Source organism: Aythya fuligula, chromosome 20 (assembly GCF_009819795.1).
Source record: "Aythya fuligula isolate bAytFul2 chromosome 20, bAytFul2.pri, whole genome shotgun sequence".
Classification (NCBI taxonomy): Eukaryota; Metazoa; Chordata; class Aves; order Anseriformes; family Anatidae; genus Aythya; species Aythya fuligula.
In genome coordinates this window covers 8,536,759-8,562,538 of record NC_045578.1, presented here as the reverse complement: position 1 = coordinate 8,562,538, position 25,780 = coordinate 8,536,759, and the positions used below count along the sequence as shown (strand labels likewise).

General features: G+C 41.2%; 2 protein-coding genes across 2 annotated transcripts; both read right to left on the bottom strand.

Annotated features, from left to right (window-relative positions):
* Positions 1-1,327: 1,327 nt before the first annotated feature.
* GDPD1 (glycerophosphodiester phosphodiesterase domain containing 1) lies at positions 1,328-18,786 on the bottom strand. Its single transcript, XM_032200897.1, has 10 exons — positions 18,552-18,786; positions 14,485-14,527; positions 10,199-10,334; positions 9,470-9,515; positions 8,177-8,295; positions 7,461-7,550; positions 6,251-6,384; positions 5,627-5,686; positions 4,953-5,004; positions 1,328-4,268 (listed from the first exon to the last, which is right to left on the bottom strand). Exons 1-10 carry the CDS (start codon positions 18,685-18,687, stop codon positions 4,146-4,148), a joined length of 939 nt encoding a protein of 312 aa, XP_032056788.1. The 5' UTR covers positions 18,688-18,786; the 3' UTR covers positions 1,328-4,145.
* A 603-nt stretch (positions 18,787-19,389) lies between these two features.
* SMG8 (SMG8 nonsense mediated mRNA decay factor) lies at positions 19,390-25,780 on the bottom strand. Its single transcript, XM_032201194.1, has 5 exons — positions 24,195-25,780; positions 23,336-23,481; positions 22,057-22,932; positions 20,150-20,343; positions 19,390-20,059 (listed from the first exon to the last, which is right to left on the bottom strand). The coding sequence occupies exons 1-5, from the start codon at positions 24,904-24,906 to the stop codon at positions 20,002-20,004; spliced, it is 1,986 nt and encodes a 661-aa protein (XP_032057085.1). The 5' UTR covers positions 24,907-25,780; the 3' UTR covers positions 19,390-20,001.

The window sequence follows — 25,780 nt, the reverse complement described above, 5'->3', positions numbered from 1 at the left end:
CAGCAAGGTCATTTGGAAAATTAAGTCTGAATTTCCAGGTATTTAACATTTCAACAGAGACCAAAGAAAATGATGTTTAACCAAATAAAAAATGTAGATCAAGCCCTTCTACAATAAAGGCTCTCACTTCAGCCTCAGCCCAGTTGCTCTGGTACTGGATTTTACATGCACAGAAAACTGACCCTTTGCATTTCCCTGTTCATTTCAGATATGGTGTTAAAAATGCACGCATACAATCTTAGAGTACAGCCAGAACTGGGCCACTGATCACTAAGTCTAAAAAAAAAAAAAAAAAAAAAAGAGGACCTGTCTCCCAACCATAAAAGCTGGTATTTATTTAGGCATGCAATGCTGTGCTCAGGAATTAAGGACCATGATATCTAAAAAGCAGCTCTGCTGCTGACAACCACTTTCACACTGAATTACGAAGCACAGGCCAACGCTCTCACACTTACACAGCTGCTATTGAGCATGGCTACCCGAACCACTAGCATATATAATAAATCTCAAAGCATTCTTAAAATAAGCATTTGTTGGCTTATTTCAACTTTCTGTTTTCATCCATGCAGAAATACAGACCCTATTTTTAAGTTAAGGTGCTACAGTCCCAGACAAGCAGGCAGAATCTTTAAATGTAGAAATGCTGATGGCAAGAACACACGCACAGGGTCAGCTCTCTTGCCATGCTGGTCTTGGCATTCAGTTACAGCTAAGGTACTAGAGAACACCCTTTTAGCTTCCTCTACCAATATTACACAAGACTTGTCTGCTTCAAAATGAAACGCATATAGTACGGTTTCAAGAGCTTAGTACATAACGTGTACACTTTCCTGCTCTTCTCTGATCTTACATTTTGACTATCTGAATTTGCAGATGCACAGACAGGCTGTGCTCTTTGAAGCATGCCATGCCTCTTCTGCAGGCACACCTTTGTTTGGAAGCAACAGCACACACTGCAGTATTGAACAAGCAAATTCTCTACAATGTTTTCTAGCATTGCATACACAGACTACTTTCTATCTTAAAATGAACCAAAGATCAATCAAATAGGAATTGACTTCAAAAGTTTTAGCTAAGAGCTCGTTTACTCATGGCAAAGGCATGTTTAAATCCCCTGCAGGTTTCATTTAGCTGCAGATGCTATAATTACTATGAGGAAATCAACATAATTGCCAAAAAATTCGAGAAAGTTCAGAGCATTTAAGATGTCCCCCTCTTTTGAGCAACCCTATCCACATAAAAGACCACCATCAAAACTTTGAAGTTTACAACGCTATAAATAGTAACCTCAGAAACTATCCTTTCAGGCAAAGAAGTCACAAGAAAGTAGTATTTAGGTTTAGATCTTTTATGAGCAAAGATGTTTGAACGTGTCACATTTCAAGAGCATCAATCTTTCTTTACAAGAAAAGAAAAAAGTCACTTCATAGATTTTGAGCTAGAGAGGTCCACAGCATTTTCTGCAAATTAAAAGTGCATGGAATACATGCATCATCCTTCATACATACAGTATTTGCAACAGGATTGAGAACACAGTAAGTGTTAAACAATATTTAGAGTTAAAATTACCCAAAGGAAAAAAAAATCTCTCCTTGGAGAGAGGGATTAACTGAACATCCCCCTGGACAGCTGTGCAAGATCAACAAGTGCTTTTCTGTACAAAGGGTTTAATTAAAAAAAAAAAAAAAAAAAATCACACAGCATGTTCTGGAATATTCAAAATAATGATTTGATAGAATAAACATTCTACAATTCCCTCAATTCCATATTGTTTTGTTACAAACAGTTATCACAGCCCAAACCCTGTGCACGGGTACTCAGATTCATGGCTTCATCCTTACATTATCTGTCTCATAAGATTAAATTTTAGCTCTTGTACTGGAATTCAAATGGGTGACTGAATAAATTGGTCAGTTTTCCAGCACCGAGCCCCTCCCTCCCACGTAGCTTGACTTACTCAAATTTCAGATATTAAGTAGTAGATTTATCAGAGAGGTGATGTATGAACAGCACAGTCAAAAGCTACATCAGACATAGGAAGACTAGTGGTTGAAGAATGTGCTGAGCATCTTTGACGGCAGAAGTTTCCAACACCACTGCTAGAGTGAAATTGTCAGAAGATTATATTGAAATATCAAAATATGGACTTAATTTTATTAAGTGTTTTGTCATTCAATAAAAGATAAAACAAAATAGCTTACTTAGGCAGTGATGAGGAAAACTTGAGAGAGAAGCTAAGTCATCATGTGTCCCTTGAGACATCAAGTCCAGAAATCAAGAGTAGCACTTTAAGATTCAGGTTTTCCTAGCCTAAAAGAACTTTTAACATCTAAGTGGTATTTAGTAGTGTTCTCTGAAACCAGAGTTACATTTGCATCTTTACGAAGGTGTGTGTGTTGGAAATTTGATAGCAAAAAAACTGAGTAGAAAAAATATAGGAAGGAATTTCCCTTCCCTTAAACGGACATCACACAAACGTGATTATCCATCCAGATGGACTTGACATTCTAACACAAACAGGCATAATGAAATAACAAAGATGCTCCATGATTACAGGTATGGCATGGCGTCTCGTCTCCCTGAAGTGAGACAAGAGCCCTTCCAAATCTGAGCAAGCAAGGGCAAAAAATTAATTACTTTAAAAATTTGATAGTAAGGAGTATATCTTGCAGTTAATATACTTTTGTTTCTGGCTTATTATTGAATGAGATCCTTTTCAAGTGAAGTTCCTCTAAGAAGTAGATGATATCATCACTAAACAATAGTTTTGTTCCAGCAGTATCTGATGATTAAACGACCGAGTTTTGTGAATACATCATTGTGATTAATTAAGCTAAAATAGTTAAATTCTTTCTGAAAAACCTTAACACTAGCATAACACCAAAACACACAGGCATTGCAGGCTCAAATCTGTTTGACACACACATAGCATCTGTTCACAGTGACAGAACAGTGTTCAGCTTCCAGAAATACATTCCTTTCCAACCCCATTCCATAATACTTAGGGATTCCTGGCTTTTGCTGCTGAAGTTAATCCTGCGTCCATGCCCATAAACTTCAGGAATATTGAGTGTACTTTTGTGGAGAGAAAGGACTAAAATTTACACACATCCCAGAATGACACCTGCTCCTGTTTTAAGTACATACATGAATCTGATTTGGGTGAATTCATTTGAAATGAACCTTACGTTGTTCCTAAAACTCCTGACCAAACAAAGTCTTCTTTGGTCCCTCACCCTGAAAACAACTTCCCATTTATCAAGTCAACAGATGTTAAAACTATTAAAGTGCAAAAGACTTCTAAAACATTGGTTTCTTCCATGAAAAGACTATTTCAAAGTAAGTGTAATCTATATTAAGTGTAATTCTCCTTTCTGGGAGGCTGGCTACTGCCACGCCATGGCAGCCTGACAGGCAGGTCAGAACCAGGGGCAAACCTACAGCTTTGCACTGGAACTCAGCATCAAGCCCAGAAGCTGGCTTAAATGCTGTACCTAGAGCTTGACCAGTAAGTCACAGTATTACTGTCACATCAAAAAGGGGTCTAAATACAGCCACAACTCATGCTCAGTGTTCTGATGAGTAAGAATAGCTAAGAAAATCTTCACTGACCAAGTGACTGTCTTTACTGACTACACTTCACAGGCTAAACTAACTGGCCATCCACAGATTCTGCTATTTCTCCTCTGCATTTTCATTTTTGCTCTACAAGTTATCTGAAAATTAAAAGCAACACAAGCAATATATACACAAGGGTACACTTTCAAGAGTTCTTTAGTTTCTGCACACTAGAATATAACTGGAGTAATTGACATGTCTTTACATCTGCTTAGGAACACTCGTGACAGTGTGACAGGTAAAATAACACTTATTATCTACAGGTATCCTATCCAGCAACTTTCTTCTTAACCATAACTATTAGTGAAGTGCACCTTTGCTAAATGATCTATTTACAAACATAAACTATGCAATTAAAGTTTTAAAATAAATAGACAACCTTTACATTATGTAGCAACCTGACAACAAGGTCAAGGATCACCCAGCTATATCTTTCAAACAAAATGATTTGCGTACATTGCTCAAATTTTTTTGATGACATTCCTTGGCTGAATTTATTCTGCAAGGTCTTCCTTGTTTTTCTTCCCTTACGCTGGATAATTGTGTAAAAACTCCTTGAGCTTTGTTGGATAGTCTGTCATGACTCCAGTTGCTCCAAGATCAAATGCCCTCTTGTATTCTTGTTCTTCATTCAGTACCCAAATATACACCTGCAGTATGGAAGAGAAGAGAAAAAACACATCAATACAGGAAATCCTTAAAAAAAAAAAAAAAAAAAAGTGACTGTTGACCTAAATTGTTTTAGAACGATTAGACTGCGATGCCAAAGACAGACACACAAAAAGTCAAAAAAACAAACCAAACCAACCAACCAAACAAACAAAAAAAAACAAAAAACAAAAAGGCAGCTCCAAACAGGTAAGCAGTTTCACAAATTTGCAGGCTGAAGTTTTAAGTGAAAAAAAGTCTTAACGGGATTTAAGTTTTTTAAACCTTTTTTCAAACCTATATCTCTTCCTTTGAAACTAAAGGACTGCAACTGTAACAGCAGAAGCTACTGTTTAGGAACCAAAAAGAAATTTGCAATGCTAGTAACAGAACAGACTTGTACTTCAGAATACATGCTGCCTACACTTCGTTAACAGATCTAAGAATTAACAAATTCCATCAATAGTGAAAAGCTAGACAGATTTTGGTAAAAGATTATTCTAACTGGATGCTACCAAGTGTTTTGATAACAGAAGATTAAGATTAAGAAATATATTTGTTTTAAATGAACTACATAGGCAAATTAATTCTGGCAGAGAACATGAACTCATCTTAAGGCCATACCCAGCTGGTTCAAATTCTCACTAGATCAAAAGCAGATTTGCTTTAGTTTTGCCACACTATACCTGAATGCCCCGAGCAGTGAGGTGGTCAAAAAGAGCTTTCCTCATTAGCAGTCTGCAAAAAGGAGAAAAAAAAATATTTGTTCAAGAAAATTCTCAACATCCGTTGACCTTCTGTAACAATTTTTTCCACAGAACATTTAGATTCAATGCTTTCTACAATAAAGGGATTTGAACTACAGGAAATGTAGTTTAAACAACTCAAGACTGCCTAACGAACATATCTAGAAATTTGCATTAGCTACAGATATTTGTATCAACTCTCCTGAAAAACAAATTCAGTGGGCACCTCCTTCCTTGTACAGATACCCTTGTACGATGGCCAATGAATCAATCCCTCTGCTTTCAGAATAATTTATCCTTCCCACTAGAAGAAATGAAAGCTACTACACAACAGAAACTAAACAGAGTATTCAAGAACTATTTTAGGTCAAACTGGAATATTCCCCACTGCTACTATGCCTCAGTATATTTCAGTGTACAAATAAATAAATGTACAGGAACATCAATGAAAGATTTGAACATGATTTATGCTGCACTGACAAAAATGCTAAAAGAAACTGAAAAAATCATAATTTATCAAGTAGTTGTAGCAATAAATTACTCTTAGTTGCTTAAGCCAATTGTCGATGTATAAACAAAACATGATTAAAAATTTAATAAGATTAAAATCTTACGTGTCAGCTAGCCAGATAATAAATTTCTGGCTTCTTGACATCTTCTGTGGTTCTTTCAGCCTGTTGAAGAAGAAAAAAAATTACCAGAGCACAGATTGAAATATTCAGATTTTCCTGTGGAAAAAAAGAACCATGAAGAATGATAAGCATACGCTTTATAATCTACCCTTCCACCTTCCACCAAGGACACAAGTGGACTGACTGAATTCTAGCTCTGAAAGAGAGGCATTACTAAAAAACTTTTAACATGATGCGGTCAAACTATCACCAAGAAGAATGGACTCCTAACTTAAGCCAGTTACTCAAATAGGCCTTAATGTCCCTTAACTTTTTCATGAAATGAAAACGTTAATGGTTGGGACTCATATTTCTCCAGATCCCAAAAAAAATTAATACTTCCAAGACAACTTTAATCCCTTATCATAAATTTTGATACAGCTCCTTCAGAAAGTACTAGATCATTATCTACCTATCTACTTGGGCAGTGCATTTCCCTTAGAAACATTTTATTTCAGTCTTTATTCAGCCTGAGGTCAGCGACTCAACTGATGCTCAGGTTGGCGCTATCATGCAATAGTTTATCTACCATTTTAGTGTAGCACCCACCAACCAGCTCTAACTCACTTGAGGATGATGGAAGGCATAGGAATTTCCAAGAATTCTTCCTTGAAAGGAATGAACGGCAGCAGACCAGTGTAGAACAGGCCAAGAAGCAGGAGGACACGTTGCAAACAGAAGATGATGGGAATATCAGCATTCTGCAGGAACCAGGAGAGAAAGTTTCTAATTTATCTTGGCAGATTGTTGAATTTGTTGCAATTGAATTTACTCATCTTGTTTAAAATATATTTTAATATGTTAATGATACTTGTTTAAATTTTAGCACTCACACCTAAAAATTAAACAGCCAAGTGTCTACGTTATGCATGCCACTGAAATTAAATTACTCTTTCTGGTAACTCGTAATCCAACTTTTACACAATTTGAAGGGGAACAGTAACCTGAAAAGGTGAAGTCTCAGTAGTCTCCAGTACCGCTTCTGTGACCTGACAATTCAGACTGCACAATACCACGCAGCATTTTAGCTTTGACTCATATTACCAAAAAGACCGAGCTGTGCTTTGATAAAGAGCTTGCTACGGTTTGGTATTACATCAGCTTGCTCCACAACAAATTTTAGAAGAAGCTGGTCTATGAATCAAAACATTCAAGCATTAATGAACAAATGCAACTGTTGTGCAGGTAGCAAAGTGTTGTCCTGTTTCAGAGCACAGATAAATCAGTACAGTATCTGTAGTCTTAACTATATCAGTTTCACTCATCTGCATAACTCCCTTGGACTAAGCATAGCTTTCATTTAATTCTAAATTGTACAATTTCATAGCACAAAAAGGAATAGAATTTATAGCTGTAAAACAGCTTCATACCAATATATATAAGTGTGTGGCAACTGATACCCACATCCACTATTTTAATAAAAAGAAATACATAATAAGCAATCCTTCTAAAATTGCTTTCATACCAGATTAATGATGTGCAATACTGGCACTAGGAGGTCCTGGCATAGAAATGTAAGTCCCCATATATTACAAAACAAATATAAAATGTGATTATGCTTTATTCCTTAAAATGTTTTATTGCAGAATATATGACTGTTAATTGTGCTTGACTCCATTCTGCTTACTACACTGTTACAATAAATTAAGTGCAAAATTTCTGATCATAACTAAAAGTCTGGCATAACTCACTTGATCTTGATTTACAGGGTGCTTTTCTGTACACATCACACAGTAACAAGCACGCAAGAACAAAGCTCAGCTGTATCCATTCTTACCTCCTTAAGACACTTTGATACAACCTCGTAATTGACATTCCCCCATACCGTCAAATGCTCTCGTTTATACTGACTCACCAGCTCTGAAACCTGCAATATAGAACAACAACAAAAAGAAACCTAACATGTATTCATTGAATATTATGTGCGGAATAGCTTAACTGAATCTCTACTTGCTAATTTTCGAGTGTGTAAGTCATTATAGAAAAGAGAATTCTTCTACACAATCTCCCATTTTAAACTGATTATGTTGCTTTGTGTTCAGGACAACAGATAAAAGGCAGTATCACTACGCCTACAAGAAAAACTGGATGCCAAAACAGTATCTCATGGAAAGCAGGTTTCCTCTTCCATCATAAGCACTGATCATTACAATTACACCATGTTTCCATGCTGCATTTGTAGGCAACGGTCCACAAGAAGACCCTTCATATGAAGTACACAACAAAGATGTTTCTAGCAGTTTGGCATTTCATCATTAGTTTTATGCTGAGATAAAAGGTCAGTAAAGAGCTGTTCACTAAACATCCTGCACTAGATCTCTTTGTTCTGCATTACTTCATATGTGGTGCAAAATCTAACTCATGAAGGACAAAGCTCCCCAAGAACACAGACCTGAGTGGTTCAGACCGCTATCAACTCCAAAAACTTCTTTTCTTTTGGAATTTCAACATCCCATGACATTCAGTCTCATTTAAGCACATCTTTTCATGTACCTTTTTGATCAACACATTGTTGTTCACTTTGATGTCAATGTTGACAGGAGTTTGTGGAAATGCCTCAAACACCTCTTTCAGGAGAGGAATACGGTTATCTTTTCCCTCACAGTGACATTCTGGGGAAAAAAGACAGTTGTCACTGCTGTGACCTTTTATAAATATACTGTAGGTAAAAGCTGAGATGTCAAAGCATTTGTCATCTTAAAAGAAAAAAATAACACGATTCCTAGAATTAGCACATTTTGGAAATAAAAACAAACAAAAAATCCACCAACTTCACTTGGATAGCTGTAGTTAATTATGGCAAGCTCACTTCTGTAATGAAAACGTATGGAGCCATTTTCACATTTGGGGTCAAACTATGTGAAATTCAGTTGTAATTTTGCAACAGCAGAAGTGCAGGCATTATTAAAATCCTGAACTAGCCAACACGGACTCAGTTACCACACACCAAATGCAATGAGATTAATATGAAATAAGACCAAATGAGAAAAACTTTTCCTTCTAGGAAAATGTACTGGAGAAGCATACTATGTAAAGGGAACAGGTGGCAAAATACAAAAATGTTAGTGCTTGAAATTGCTTGTGGCTCTCTGTATTACTATACATAAACAAAAGATGTATATGTGTGAAAATAACATATTATGGAGCTCAACTTGGTGCATTTTTAAGTATTTTTCAATTTTGAAACTTTTTTGCACACTTTATTTACATTGCAGTCCCAAGAATCACAGTTTTCAGAAGAAAGCAGGTTGATCTTTTTTGAGGTTTTCCTCTTTCAGTAATATTTATACTGATCTTTAAGTCATACATACAGTAACTACTATACTCTTTTAATTCTCCCTCTGAAAATACCTGTTTTATCTGACATCTCATATTCAAGCTCAGAGTGAACCACCACAAGGGCATTTGAATTGTAAAAAAATTGCCTTTGCTTTCTGTTTTTGGACAACAGATTTTTAATCACCACCCTCTGAGGAGGTCACAGGGGAACTAGAAAGCAGCTGCAAGACCTAGACAAGCAAACAACTGAGATGTTTACTTGGAAAAAGATATCTTACATCTTAGATTTAGTCACTGTCAACCAGTATAAAAAAAGTATGTATTTTAGTTTCTAAAGCTACAATATATTTTGTCACTTCTCTTCTCTAGATACTTAACATTTCTCTTACCCAGATACTGATAGATGCAAATACACACTTTTCTATTCCCTTTGCCAAAAGAAGAAATTGTCACATGGATATTAGTTACTGTAACTGTGCACTGAAACAGTAAAAGACAAAAACTTACCTTTCTGAAATGTGACATCCAATTTGCAGAGATATGGTGGAAGTTCCTGAAAAATAAAGAAGAAAAAAAAAGAAAAGAAGACTAAATGCAAGGATATAATCATGACTTATATTGAAAAAGTCCAAAAACATGTCATTCATAAGGGATGCAATTTAACTGTAAAGACAAAACTCATTCTTTTTTTTTTTTTTTTTTTTTTTTTTTTTTTTATCTCTTGCCTAAAAAGTGATTTTGCAAGTGTAATGTTCATTCATAGTTGAACTATTCGGCATTTTTGAACTGGCATTACCTGCAGCTGAATAAGGCAAGATGTTTCCAGATACCAATCTCAAAGTTCTGAGAATTCCACTTACATATCAGATGGAAAGCCAGTTCTGCAAAACAGGCTTTTAAAACTGTCAGTGCAGGTAGGATTCCTCTACCAGCTTTGCCCATTAAAAAGCCAGTCATAGGAGAAGGAGCTCTTGACTAAGCTTCCTTTGTCACCGGTATGGCAAAACAGGCCCGCCTCCAGAGAGCTATTCATCCACACTGCAGTTGGATGGAGTTAATCAGCCTCTAGAAGTGTGCCTGTTTTTATCCCTTGACTACATTGAGAGCCTAGTTCATGTTTTTTTGGCAGACTAGATGAATCCTTTCCTCAGGTTTTGGATACTAAGCGCACATCCCCTTCCTGCCCACCCCAGCCATTCTATGAACACAGTTCTAAACACTTTTTCTTCAACTTACAGAGTATTTGAGGTCAGATATATTGACATCGACTCCAGTTGATCTCTTCAGGTTCTCATCATGGGACACAACCACTTGCTCATCCTTCGTCAGGTGACAATCCAGCTCCAACATGTCTGTTCCTATATTAACTGCACTGGAAGCAAAGAAGTCTGCCTTGAACCACACGTGTATTTTGTACAGGTCCAAACGTACCAGGTACGTGTTATTCAACTGAACTAACCCCACAGAAAGTGCTTTAGATGCTTTATGATGCAACGCATCCTCACAACCTTACTGCCAAGCAAGAAACAAATAATTCTGTTGCAGCAGAAAGCTGATGCAAGAATAAACAAAGTACTATGAATCAGAAACGGGATTTGGACTTGGGAGCCTTGGCTCTGCCTTCCACAGAGATGGAGTGACACTTCTGTCTGTTGTAGCCTACCGCCTCAATACTGAGAAATCTACTTCTTTTTCATTTTCATTTTTCTTTTTAATTGTTTCATAATGTTAAGTGTGATGCTCATCAGTATCAGCACATTTATCCCAAGAAGACAAGGGCTTGTTAAAAAGAACAATTATGTAGTAAGCATAAACAACATGACAAGGATAGGAACGCCTTTTTTACTTCCTCTAAGTTAGTCAGGAATGGAAGGCTCAGTACATTACCAATGGGACGTTCACGTTTTGGGCTTTTTCAGCTAGCAAAACTACATATTCTTAAAATAATTTGATGAAAAAAAGAATAAAAGTCATTAAAACAGCTGCTTATATTTTTCAAATGCTGCTGAATTAGCTAGTCATGTTCCAAGCCACTTTGTAAAGTCCTAATCCAATCCCAAGTTTACCTCTTCTCTTATTAGTTAAGCTTTTATAGGGTAAAGAAAGCAGAAAGTGGTAGTAACACTGATGAAAAAACTACAATAAACCTCCTAGGAGAAAAAAAAAAAGCTTTTCTCTAATGAGAAGCAAATCGCTCATTTCATTAGAAAGGTACTCGGAAGGTATCACTCTAGCGGATAGCTGAATGTCTCAGCCTGAATTTTGAACACTTCCTTTAAAACACTGGGCTGCTCTTTCTGAGCAAATCTTTAGTATCCGTGAGTACAGCCTTTTCCTTAAGAAAAAGGCATTATTGACTGCTGAAGTACAGGCGTGCCATAAACATTTACAAGTGCAGGAACAAAACAAAAAATAGAACATCCCCCCATAAGCATTTAGCACAATTTCTGGTCCAGCTGGGATAATGTTCAGGAGGGGGATTGTCAAATTAAAGCACTTTGTTAACTGTTTTCCGGTGCCACTAATTAGGAGGAAAATAAAAATCCTATTAGGCAGCCCGTTCTGCGCAACCCTTCCTCCCGATGAAAAGCATCTCCAGCTATACTGCAGGAGATGTGCCAAGTTTGTAGAGGCCATCCCCACGTAGCACCATGTATTACCATTTAACCACCAACATTTATTAGAAATATTGCTGTTTAAAAAGTTCATGACTGATGCTGAATGGATAAAGGAGAACAACTACTTGCCTTGTTAACAAATTTGAGCATTTGCCAGGCTCTTACCACTAGCCTGCTGTTAAGAAGCTTCCTTAAAGGGCTGAGTTTTTCCAGCTATAGATCAGTTTGTTCTGCAGTTCTGTACTAATCTGAAAGACCCAGGGTGCTGCAGAGAAGGCTCAGTCTGGAGAACATCTGGAGTGAAATATGTTCTGATCCAACTGCACCAGAACTCCAGTTGTCAAGCAGATTCATAGTTGCAAATTAGGATGGTAGAGCTCTTTGCTTGTTTTACTCCAACTGCTTTCAAGCAATAGGAAATACCAGGAAATATTTAAGAAATGCCTTACCTCCAAAAATAATGCCTTAGGCAAGGCCTAAAGTAGCACAATGTACAGAGTTTATAAATACTAAGCTAACAACATACACTTATTGCTGTAACTGTAGTGTTTAAACCTTTCTCTCTAAGCCCAGTATGATCATAAATGTAAATACAGTAAGATAAGAGAAATGTCTGGAGAGTTTACTTAGCAGCTTCCCGTCAAGACAATGTTAAACTACCTTTGCACTAGGGACAATTAAACTTGTAAACAAAATAAGAGAACATCTTTTATGCCAGATCTCCAAATCCTTTAAGACTCTACAGATGGCTCCTTTAGTTTAAAAAGAATTATTCTACAATCTAAAACCACTGCAGAAGCATTTAAGTGTAGTATAACATGATTACAACCCAAGAAATCTGAAGAATGTTTTATCTATCAGGCAAACAAAAAATACCAGTTTTGGTACAAAGAGCTGATAATTGCTTTCAGGAATATTTGTTAAGTTACGCTGATACAGAACTGGAAGTTACCAACAAAGGTTTTCTCCCCTACATCCCCCCCCAAACACTTTGTTTCCATACTAGAGCCATTTCTTTGTCATCATGCAACAATATTAAATATTCCACAATCCCTTCAGTGCAAATAGCATACATAAAACTACCTGCTTGCCAATAGTTTCGTTACTATGGAACCAAGGGGACAGGTCACATATTCCAGACAAGAATTCTCTTTTGGATTCAACGACATCAATGGTCAAATATGCCTTCCTGCCCGAACCTGCAGAAACAACTCGTTCAGGCACACCCTATTTGGCTTCACACAAAATCTGATGGGTTACAAATTGGTTTATACCAGCCATCTGAGCCAATCCAGATGATTTTTCATCATGTGGATCACTGGTTTTCTACCCAAATCCTTTTGCTAGCTTACTAGTGGAGATGGCAGTGAGAGGGTGAGAAGGACAAAGCCTTCAGCCCTTTGCAGGGAAGCCAGAACTCTCTCCATTGTCTAATGCAAGGTAACTGCTGACTCTGCTTTCTGCAGAATATGCCTTTATCGTTCAGCCACAACAATCTCAAAACAAGTAACTGGACTTTGCTATTGGCAGTTGTGATCAGTTTAAAAAGTGGACCTCAGTGCGTTTGTTACACCACAGCTGTAAAATAATTAAAATGGTCAGAAGAGAAACAGACAAACGCCTGTAATTATCACAAAACAATCTGACTCCTAGTGCAGTCCTTACCATAAGTACTACAGCCTACCTCTGAGAATGAAATAAAAATAAGTTGTGCTACAACTTTTCTTCTTAAGAGCCCTCTGCATATAAAGCCAGTACGATACTAAATCAAAATTCAGAAATGGTTAAAAAAGAAACACTTTCTGGAAAGTGTAGTAGGAGAGCTGAAAAGAGGCAGGCCAGCAGGAATGAAACAGAAAGCTATGCTAAGCTTCCATGGAGATAGAAAATACCGCAGTACTTTCAATAGCACTGTTTGGTCAGGAAAGCTGGCACTACTCAGCCTGCAAGGAAGTGTGCAAACTGATGAGGCTACTTACACAAAAGAAATTTTAAAGAAACAACACACAAACAAAAAAACAAGAACAAAGAGTAGCCCACATAATTTGGTCACTACTCTTCGGCAGCTGGAATTTTAGATATGCTGCTTTTTCAAATGTTTTTGGGAACACTAATAGAATTTATTGCTTCTTAAATGCTGAAGGCTTAAAAGGCTTTCCAGTACCAACTCAATTTTAAAGCCCTACCTAAGAGGCTTTCACACATTGTTCAAACAAAGTATGTGTATGAGGTTAAAAAAAAAAAACATAACACAAACATTTTTAATAACTTAATGGGTAGTATATTAAAAGTTTGTTAACATTAAGACTTCAGTCACAATACTCCCTGAAAACAAGTGATTAACCTTTGAAGAGGAGGGAACTGAATTCCAGGAATCTGTGGAGAATCTAAGAGAGGTGCTTACAGATAACAGCAGTCAGCAAGTTCATCAGACCACCTGAAATCCAGCCTTGTAAACTAATTAGCACACTGGTACAGACCGTGATCTGAAATACCTCGAGAAATATCAATTTATCTAGGAAAAAAAAAAGTCTATGATATTAGTTAGAAAAATAGCTTTATAATGACAAATTGGCAGATTCAACCTCCATTAGACACGGAAGCAATATTGTTCTGTGTTTAATTACTTAGAGGAGGAGGTGGCCTCAAGAGTTTTATTTGCAAACTCCAGTCTACTACATTACCATGTATAAATCATAGTTTGTGGTTTCCCAATGTCTTCATGTTTAAATTGGAGTAATGTTTAGCAATCCATAGTAGTCATTCAAAGGAGAGATGACTTTTAGAAATAGGACACTGTAACCCAAACAACTGATGGAAGCCCGATCTTTTTGTGATTACTTCACTCATTAACGACATGACAACACCACAGGAGCAGGTGTTATTGGTTCTGTTTGTACTCACTGGTGAAAGGCTGCCATCGTGTTCTCCAGATTCTCTCCAGCACCTAAAAATAACAAAAAATAGAATACGAACTAAATCCTTCTCCTTCCCTCAATCCCAGAGGAAGTATTTACAAAATTAATGGATTAAAGATGTACATATTTTGAATAAATATTTGGGGGAATGAGTATGAAGCTGAAGCCAGAAATCCCAGCTGCTGCTGACCCACTGGAGAGACCCAAGAGAAAGGACTTTGTCAAGGTTAAACAATTAAAAAAAAAAAAAAGTTATCTTTGATTTGTATAATACTTTGAATATGCAAACTGAAGTGTTTATTTTACCAGCTTTTGGGTGTCCTGTTTTTCCTTAAAAGCATTGTGATTTGGCTAAGACAACATGCTCCGCGGGCACAGTAAGGGCATTATGCGTAAGGTCTACTTCAGAGCTACTGAGAGGAGTAAAAGGGAAGGTGACAAGGGCTGCGGGGAGAAGACTGAAGCTGCTATTCCCTGAACACGTAACCCAGTTGACAGTCAAAGAGGTGACAACCTTTTTCAGTCCAAGGAGGCCTCCTGAAGTGGTGCAGCTCTGTCAGTAGAGACTGACGCTGCCAGCAAAGAGAGGTCTCATACAGCAGGAATGAAACACAACTACTAAAAGACAAGCAAATTATTTTTTCTCTCAGGCAGGAATAAACTCTGCAACTCAGAAGCCATCATTCTCTATGTAAAAATCAGCCTGGTGAGGGACTGGAAAAGGTTGTGCCTTCTTCCCGCCTTGGCAAACATGCAATACTCTAAACCGAAACGCAAAACAACTTCAGGAAGATACACGGAACGATGAGGATATCCAACTGCTCTTTGCAGTGACGAATGCCAGGCTTTGTAAACAACAATTACAGAAGCTCCAATAAGGCCTGGCCTATTAAGGAGGCTTCACCATTACACACTTATCTAACGCTGTGTTTAGCTATTTAATTAAAGTAACGCAATTCTGTGCACACACAACTGGCAATTTAATATTGTTTTTATCAGGTTAGCTTGCATTGGTAAGCTTACAAAGGCTTAACTGACTTTGAATCAAAATGACAAAACCTCTGTGGTTTAACATAAACCAAGATGGTAAAATCCACAGCAACTTCTGTGATTAGACCTTCACCAATTTATGAAGTTTGATTGCAGAATTAGGAATAGGCTGAGTGGCAGAAATGACCTAGGGATAAAAGAGAGCGAGAGAATCTCATCAAATACTTCCGATGATTGCCTAACAGACAGGAAAAACCTGCGTAAGACCTGAATGATTATTTTTTATTGCAGCTAACTTTAGTTTTAAGTTTTAGGTAACTTGTCGGTTGTGTGTACAGCCTGAACTGCAATAAAGGGGGGGAAAAAGTGATCAAAACATTATCCTAACATTTCTGGCAGAAACTTACAAAATTAAAAATTTTAAATGACTGCAGTAACAAGTTGCGTGTTAGGGAGGTAGGCGTGGTGAGTCAATGCAGTTGGTAACAAAAAGCCTGACTTGTGTTTTGGGGAAATGAGGAAAAAAAGTTTAGAGATGAGCTGAAACGGGAGCTGCAAATCAGCAACATGGGTTTCACAAACCACATTCAGGAAAGGGAACTACAACAAACAAGCTTTGAAAGCACCCCTGTGAGACACGTAGGAATCAGCCGACCACTGGCTCACGAAAACAACCCTTACAAATTCTGGGGTGTCCCCCCGCTGTGCAAGCAGTGACCACCACTAGGAAGAATGAGACCATGGCTGGAGCACGGTGTTCAGCTCAGGGCTCCACAGTACAAGAAAGACATGGATCTACTGGAGCGAATCCAGAGAAAGGCTGTGAAAATTCAGGGATGAGAGATTCTTGCATGCAAGAATCAGAGAGATTCTTGGCGGAGAGCACTGGATTATTTTGCCTAGAGGAGTTCAGGGGAGATCTTATCACCACGTATAAATAAATACCTGATGGGAGGGAGTAAAGATGACTGAGCCAGACTACTCAGTGCTGCACACTGAGAGGATGAGAGGCAATGGGAACAAGCTGAAATCCTGGAAATTCAGGTTAAACATGAGAAGAAAAAAAAAAAAATTTATTCTAAGAGCGATCGAACATTGGAACAGGTTGTCCAGAGAGGCTATAGTCTCCATCCTTGGATGTCCCCAAAACTGGGTCCTGATCGACCTGCTGTAGGTAGCCTTGCTCTGAACAGGGACGTCAAGGCATGACAATCTCCTAAGGTCCCTTCCAACCTCAACTATTCTTTAATTCTGTAAAAATCTCGGACAAGCTGAATATACACACTTATGTCCAAGAATGCTACCCCAGGTCAAAGGCTCTGCAATCCACACAGCTGGAATTGACATAGGACTCTAGCACAGAGTACCAATAAATCTTTATAATTCTCAGACATAAGCAATTTTAAAACTATGCAGAAGTAAAGAAATAATTCAGGGATACTTCCACAGAGGAGCTATAACCTGAGATAAGAAAATTCCTGCATGAAAACAGAAGGAAAACCAAGCCCCGCAGACTTACAAAGCTTCACGTGCAGAGGTTTATCTCGGGGAGGACCAAGACAAACAAATTAAGTGTTACCTCGAGCTCCTAACTTCATTGGAGTAGTGCAATAGGAAACCTGATACTGCATCTGAAGCTACAGCATGACTAAAGCCAGATGAGCACCTAAGTCCCACAGGAATTTAAGTTACAAGATAAACACTACACAGGGTGAAACGTAAGTGATCTTCAGTCTCATAGTACCCAGTGAGTAAAAGGCTGCTGAGTTGTTTAAGGAATGTACTTCTACCCTGGGCGTACTTCTCCCTATACCTGCAGACAGGAGCAATTTGAAGACCTCGGACTTTGTCTCTGAACGCCTAATGAATAATAATCCTCCCCTTAAGTAAGGCTTTTCTACCGTTCTAATGGTGCTTAGTGCAACTGGCCTAAACGCCTGCATTTGAGGCTTAGGGCTGTATATCTTAACTAAGGTCATTGCAAAGAAGTGAGAACAAAAGAAGATTAAGGTCACACCAAGTTCCTACAAAGTCATCCGCAACTTTGAAACAGCTTGCAAATTAACAAGCAGGTAACAATCAAAGTTAAGAACCCTTGTGGAATGAAAAGCCCTGGTAAGTAACAGCTAATACGCATATTCCAAACCAAAAGGAGCGTTTATGCTATACATAAGTCTATGAGTTATAACGAAGGCTAATCTATCTCATAAACCAACTAAAAGAAATCCATGTAGTAAGAGCTTGAGGAGATCAGCTCTAATTTTTGCATTTGAATAATTCAAGGCAGAGATAGTAGCTAAGGACAACTGACTAGACCTGTGATCAAACACTTCATTAACTGGCACTGGAACCAACATTTAAACTCAGCATCCGTCACATCTTCCACACAATCTAGAGCAAAATGCTTACTAGAAGATCGATTGACAGTATTTCCATGAGCTGCAAGGGGCAGCAGGGAACAGGACATAGAATAGAATAGAATTTGCTCCATTTTTTCCTCCAAATACGTAAAGAAGCTAGAAAAAACTTTAGAAGCACCTTTTGGCTATTTTATATAGAAGCAACCAGCCTACCCACCAGGCCATGGAGGAAGGCACACGGAGGGGCCAAGACTCACAAAATGGGCTTGGATTTACCACGGCACTGAAGCAGGAGCTGTCTCCAGCAGCAAGGGCAGCAAGAGCAGCATTTCTCCTGACACCAGAGGGCAAAGCAGACGGGCGGGCAGAGGCAGGACGGCGGATCACAGATGTTTCACACCTGAGCTAAGCGGCGGGCAGCATCTCGTTAGGAACAAAGCTATCGTTAACGCAGAATCCCTAGGAGGAAAGCAAACCCCCGGCTGAGAGGAAAACCACGAAGAGCGACGCAAAACGAGCTGATTGCGGGCGACGCGTTCTGAGGGGGAGATGACTTCGGCTTTGAAATCGAGCACCGGTCAGCAGGTGGCACCTAAAATTAGGCTACCGCAGGGAGGTTTAAAGGCAGCCCGAGCGGGAGGGGAACCCCTCGGCGGTCGCAGCCTCCCCCCGGCGGGGCCCCGCTCCCCTTTCCCTCACTCACCGCCGCGGTGGGAGATGTGCCGGCAGCGGAACCGCTGCCTCTTGGGCCGGTGGAGGAGCCCCGGGCACTTGAGGAGAAGCGCCGAGGTGAGGACGTAACCCCCCAGCGTGGACAGCAGGTAGAGAGTGGCCGACATCCTGCGGCAGAGAAAGCCGCTTCGCTGCCCGCAGCCGGCAAAAGCGACGAGGCGGAGGCGCTGAGGGAGCGGCTGAGGCGAGGCAGCCGCTGAGGGAACGGCTGAGGAACGGCCGCGCAGCCGCACCGCCCGCCCTCCGCCCCCGGGCCGGCAGCGGGCCCCGTGCGCAGGCGCGGGGGTCCCGGGCCCTTCCCGCCCTTCCCTGAGGTGATTTTGCCCCCCGCGGGCGGTTTGTAACCGCTGGCGGCTCTCGCCCCTTTCGCTTTGCCCCCGTTTGGCTCGCTGTAGTGCTTTTTACTTTATTTCCATTCTGGAGCAGCCAATTTAATTGGTTAAGGAGGGTTGGGGGGAGGATTGTCTTCTCAGCAGGCAGAGGGAGGTGTTTTCCGCGCATCAGCGGAGCAGAAACCAGGTCTCGAGTCCGGTCAGGTGGTGCAATTATTATTACAAGCTGGCAAATTAAATTTAGCGTGCAGTCTCATTAAAGACAAATATTCTGGAAATTAAATTAGGTCTCAGGATACGGCCACTTAGCAATACATCTTACCTCAACAAAAAGTTCGGAGTTGACTTTCCACGACTAATTTCTCGTCACAGAGATTTGCAAAGCTCTGCCAATTTAAGCATCTTGTCATGCCTCTTTAGGATAGTCACATAATTACCGGAACTCCCATAATTTGAGACTCACACGAGGCCAAAAGCTTCCTTTTAGCAACCCAAAGTCTGTTTAATCACGAGTCAAGCTCTCCTGACAACTTAAGCTGCAGTTGCTGATATTGACCAAACTTCCAGTGCTTTAATTTTCACAAATTTACCAGCAGGTTTAGTTTCAGAAGAGATCTGTCATTCCAAAGCATGAATTTAGGTCAGCTTTTTAACAAAATCTGATCTATGAATACAAATGCCATAAAATATTTCAACTTGGTATAGAAACAAGCAGTTTCTGGCTATGCTAGTAATATAAATCAGAACTGTAATTATTTTTTTAAACAAGACCAAAAGTGAACAATTTCTCACATCAACACATTAAAAGCATCAATTCTTTGCAGACAAATAGCTTGTTTAGAAAAAGAGAAGAGATTTTGCTTATCGTTGTCTCAATATAACACGGGAAAGTCTTGATTTCAGGCAATGGTCATTTTTAAGTATTCCTAAATAACTGCATAGAAAGACACAATGGGGAAAAGCATTATCATTGGAACGTAATAATACAGGCTCAGCATGATAACCAGCTTTTATTTTTTTACATACAAAAATTGAATTAACAGAAGACTTACATTTTTTTTTCTTGGATTCCCTTCTCCACTTTGATATCTATTTCCAAAATGTGTTCCAGTGAAATACAGTGGGGTTCACTAGATCACAGTGATAACTGTTAGGTAACAAACACGAATCAAAAACCATAATTTAGGTTGAAGACAGTCTTTTTAAACTAAAATCACTCTACCAGAACAATTCTTACTGTGTAATCGCTTTCAGTATTCCTCGAAGAACTTTGTAACTCATTAATTGTTGGCTTTCTTTTGGAGGAAAGCAGGGTCCACGTTCTGTCACGTATGCATAAGGAAATCTAAGCACCCAGAGTCCATCAGCTGGAAGGGTTATTTCCTGTTTCTCAGGGTAAAATACAGGGCAAGGTGGTGGCCCTGGCTGAACCTGAAAACAAAAAGGACATGGGTAGATAATTAAACATCATTAGAATAAAAACTTAAGAGCCGACTGAATCCAAGGAAGTCTGTTAAGTGTCTAAGTCTCACCTACAGTCAAGATCTTACCCACTTCAGCACATCCCAGGACACCACTGTGCCACTACCATGAGCCATCCACAAGATCCCACTTCTACCATTGACAAGATGCTGAATTTACGGCTGCAGATGTGGCTGTCATTGGTAAAACCTCAACACAAACACAAGCCATGCCCCTCTGACGCACGCAACACTGCGTTAACAGGGGATTTCCAGTACTGTAGCACAGACGTGCCTGAACCGTTACCTAAACCCATGTGCTGAAGGATTTCAGCAACATCTAATATAGGTCATGTATAATTCATATCAGAAGATTGAGAAAGCCTTATTCATATGAGCAACTGACGTGTGGAACCTACAATGCACAGCCTAACAGATTTTCCAACTAAAAACACACCCTTAGGAGTCGTAAAGTGTGATATAGATGTAACCTGGGAACAGAAAAAGAAGGATCAGCATAAATAAAACCTTCAATTCTTGCCTCAGTTCCAAACAATAACGTGATAGATTGCTAATGGCATTAATTTTCTTCCACTTCATCCCACTCTCCTCTAAAAAGATAAATTGAAACGCTCCCTGGGGAGTCAGATGGCTGACAGTTTTCACACACAAAACCTCAGAGATTAGTGAGGCAGGAGGACAAGAACAAAACTAACTGCTGCACTAAATTGCATGTTTTTATAATACTGGTGGAATTTTGGCATTGGGAGTCACATTTCAGTCAGTATTCTTCCTTTAACTTCTGGAAGAAACAGGTTCATATCTGAGTAGTTGAAGGTTTTCCATAAAAGAAGCCAATTCTATTGTTTTGTGATTCAATATTAAGGAGCGTGTAGCACTTCTCGAACAGCTCAAAGGGCTGCAAGATGTTCCAGAACTGCTTCCCCTCCCACCACTCATATGGAACGCATTCGGTACTGACTTGTACTCAGTAACAATACCATACAATGAGCACCAATATGATTTCTTGCCATATTCTAACAAATAATGACCACCTCTGTACACGCTATTTCATATAGCAGTAATTGAAGGATGATACACCTGCCCAGATGTTACAACCTTAAAAAAAAAAAAAGCGTAAATGGAGGTTTTTCTCCATTTCTTTGATATACACTTGAAATTGGGAAAAAAAAACCAACATCCAAGTCATGGGAAAAAAACACTTTTTCACCTCCTAAATTGAAATGGTAACAAATAATGATAACAAATATCAGCAATGAATCACTGCTTTTCTCTATGGCTTTTAAAATCATTAATTTAATTCTTCCACAGTCATTGCTCACTGGTCATCTTTTTTTAAAAAAATTACATTTTTTCCCAATCTGAGCAAATGTTATTAATTCATTCTTGATAAAATAAATATTTTTAAAAACTTACTTTATACGAAGTGTAAAGCTGGCATAAGCCAATCTTGAAGTTTTAAAAAACACCTGTTTACAAACCAGATATGTTGGGTGCTTTTTTCAACTACCACTTTGGAGAACTTGACTGAATTTTTTTGGTGTTGGAAGGAGCTCCTTGTAGCACCCTGCTGACACCCTTTGCCTATCACCTTTGTGCCTTCCAGTCCTGTAACGCTCAAGCTTCTCTCTGCAGTGACCAGATTCCCTTTTCCATTTCTTACCTGAGGCGTTAGCGTTATTTGCAGTGGAGCATCCGGAACCACCACAAAGAGTCTCATGAACTGGGCGTAATGTGGCTTGAGCCCTCGTCCCTGAGTCGACGACAGGATGTAGAGCGGCATGTCGGAATTGAGGGCTTTGATGGCGGATTCCTTCGGCCCCCCGCCCATCACCTTCATGACCTTATCGGGTCCTGAACACATGAACCTCCTGCCACGTGCATCTTCGTATTCAAATCCTACAAAAGCTCGAGCGATGTCATCTCTCCGTCTCCCTCTTCCCATCACAACTGAGCTTCTTTTCGCAGGGACGGCCTTGTTAGGTGCAGGCCAAGAGTTGGTATCTAAATCTCCTTCGTCTTCAGTTCTCGTCCTGATGACAATGTCCCAAGGCATTAAATAGTTTGTTCCCGGGATAAAGCCTTGTTGGTCTAGGCCCGTGTGAAAGTTATAAGCCTTAGCAGGCCCCAGCTTCACCAGTGACCAACTAGAGAATTTGGGCAAAAGGCCCTTGGGGCAGTTGGAATGGAGCATCCCAGGGAGGTACTCGACAGTGGATGCCTGACGATCTACCAGGCTCGGCCTTTTCTCACTTTTGGAGTCCCCACTCTGCCCGTGGCTTTCAGCATTGTCCCCTCCAGCCTGGGCGTCAGGCGGGTACGTGCCCAAGCTGCCCGTCGACTGACCCAGGCTGAGGGCCAAGCTCAGACCTGTGCTTTCTCCCTGAGTCTGAGGTTCTTTTTCTTTTAGTTTCTCGATCTCGCCTTCCGGAGGAGCAGGCGAGGACTCGTCCCTAGCAGGTGCCGGATCAGGAGTACTTGGCTGAAACACAGGAAAATTGATGTGCTCCAGTTTCCCACAGCATTTTTCTTCCAGAAGCTATGAAAAAGAAAATGCAGAAAAAGAAAATTAACTTTCTAATTTGTCTCTGGCACAAGTGAGTTCGGAGCCACAGCATGCAGCAGGTCCAAGTAGGGTTCAAGAGGCGTGCAGACTGTGAGAATCAAAGGGGCAGTGGAAGTACAGCCCACACACAATGGGCTTCAAATTCACGGGAACCACTACACACGAAGATGCTCCTGTCAGCACAGAGTGGTATGGGCTGAAATTGCCCACACAGCCCATCACGCACAGAATTCCTGCTCCCAAGAATCTCTTCCCCAAGCAACTTTTACAACTTGATAAAGTTAAGAGGAAACTTATCTGTGGCCACTTCAGAATACAGATTTTGCTGATGAAGCAAAAGCACTGCTTGAAGCAAAAATAGAGGCTCAGTAGTTACCTGGTAAAAGTCATAATTTGCTGCTTTGATATCAAAGGGGTCGTCCCGAGGAGCTTGTTTCCTTCCACAGTTGCAGGCACCAGTGGAACGAGCCCGGCTGTTGTGGTACAGGATTGGAGGATTTCTGTCTGCTTCTGGCTTCTCACCTGAACGGGAAATCAAACAATCCCCAAATTACCCACTAATTCAAGAGATTCTTTGGTTCCCTTCATCCACTGCCTCCTCCTTGCTATACATGTACATAAAATTATTTATCAGCATCTCCTTCTCTCTTTCCCGCTTTTTATACTAAGTTCCAGTGTAGATTTTACTGCTCAACTGAATCTGCCTTGCTTTTAGAAGCTTCCTAAAAGGCATAAATACTTCTTCAGCCTGCAATACCTATTTCAGTTTCTATCCCTTGACTGAACTCAATCAAACTATTAGAAAGAAGGAGGTGGTGGGCACTTTTACTTTCCTGGAGATATTTTTTTTCAGTTCTGTATCTCGTTAGAAGAACTCCAGTGTATCTCCTTCAATCAGCAATACAGAATCAAAGTTACTACTAACAGCAAACGTGTTCCTAAACATTGCTCAATATAAGCGGGGTGGTGGCGCCATTCCAAATCAGAATGGTACCTCCTGGCTGTGAGTGGGCATCTCAGCAGGGGCAACACCGAAGCAACCTGCACAACAGCTCTGCTGCAATTAATGACGCTCAAGGAAGTTGAAGCTTTAGCGGCGCCAAGCTTCAGTATCCACATCCTTCCCATGCTTTCATCTTCCATAAACACGCAAGAGCTGGTGCTCTCACCCTGAGACATTTTAAAACAGGCACGAAATTAAACCACGAGAATCAATCCCAGCCGAGCTTCTTTACCTGCTTTTGGGAGCAGATGAAACTTGTGCACGCAGTGCTGGTCAGTTAGGCTGCGCTCCTCACACAGCTGGTGCCCGTTGCTCCAGAACTTGTAACAGTCCTCGTTAAGCTGCATGGCGTACTTGTGGAAGGCCGGGCCGCGCGCGTGCTGGCTGTACACGCGCAGGGCCTGCGCCAGCTGGTTCTTGTGGACCGTCATGGTGTAGTTGTGGGGCAGGTTGGACTGATAGGCGCTGTGGGCCATGGGGAGGGCTTTCTGGCAACGGTTTTCAGAGAATTTGGTGTCTATGTCTAAATAGCCTTCCAAGACTTTGATGCTGCCCATGATTTTGGAGCTCAGTTCCCCGGTGAGAGAAGTCGGGTCGTCGTCTTTGCCTTCGATGGTCACTTCGTACAGCTTCAAAGCCGCAGCGACCCACTTCTGGTAGGTCGGGAGCTCAAAGTGGGAGGGCTGCGGGTTCCTCCCCACGCTGTCGTCAAAGCCCTTCTTGCTGAGCACCAGCTCCACGTGCTGCCACAAGAACTCCTTGAGGGTGCAGTCCACCAGCTGCCCAGAGGAGCTGGAGCTGCTGCTGCTGCTCTCCGCGTAGAAGGACAGCTGCTGCCTGCCGTGGCGCATCATCTGGTACCTCCTGGGTCCCGACAGCGTGGGAGCCAGCAGCGAGTCCGTTTCCCTCATGGTGCAGTTGCTCCTGAGCTGATCGAGCAGCATGGCCACGGGATCCTCACCGTCCTGGGCCCCCCCAGCCACGATGTACACGAAGGCCTGGTTGGCGGGCACGGTGAAGAGGCAGTTGATGCTCTGGTTGGTCAGCACCCTGCTCTTGCGGAAGATGCGGTAGATCTGATCCTCCAAGGCGTGCTGCAACCTCCTCTTGGGGGAGTGCTTCTTGGGGGGCGGCTTTTCCAGGTGGCTGCAGGGGTCCTGGCCCCTGCTCGGGAGGGGATCCACCTTCAGGGCCCCGTTGAGCTGGAAGAGGAAGAGGAGGCGCGGCGGGCAGGGCCTGCAGTTCAGCTTCCACTCCTTGCCGACCGGGCAGTCCTTGATGGCAGCCTTCAGGGAGGGCAGCACCTTCTGCCGCAGCCCGTCCAGCGCCCTGAAGACGCGGTCGTAGGTGATGTCGAAGGAGCAGGTGGGGTGCACCAGCAGCAGGATATGGCAGACGGAGAAGAGGTAGAGGAGGCTCAGGCAGTGCAGCTTCTCCTGGTGCTTCCAGAACTCGTGAGCCTCGGCGTGGGGCAGCGGCCCGGGGCCTCCGGCCGCGCTCTCCCTGCTCTCTGCAGCCGCCAGGTCCCCGCAGGCCTTCAGCAGCTGCGGCGTGTCGCAGATGGAGGTGAGCACCAGGTAGAGCACCCTGCTCTCCTGGCTGTAATACGCCTGCAGATCGTTGTAGTCCTTGGCCGCCGGCTCGCTCTCCGTCCCGCCAGCATCTCCAGCCTCCTCGGGGTCAGCCGGCTCGAAGAGGGGGAAGACCTGCCGGTCGCACACGGTGCTCACCAGGGCCGCCTTCTCGGAGCACAGCTGCAGCGCGGTCTTCCCGAAGATGCCGACCACGCACACCTCCTCCTCGCCGGGGGACGAAGGA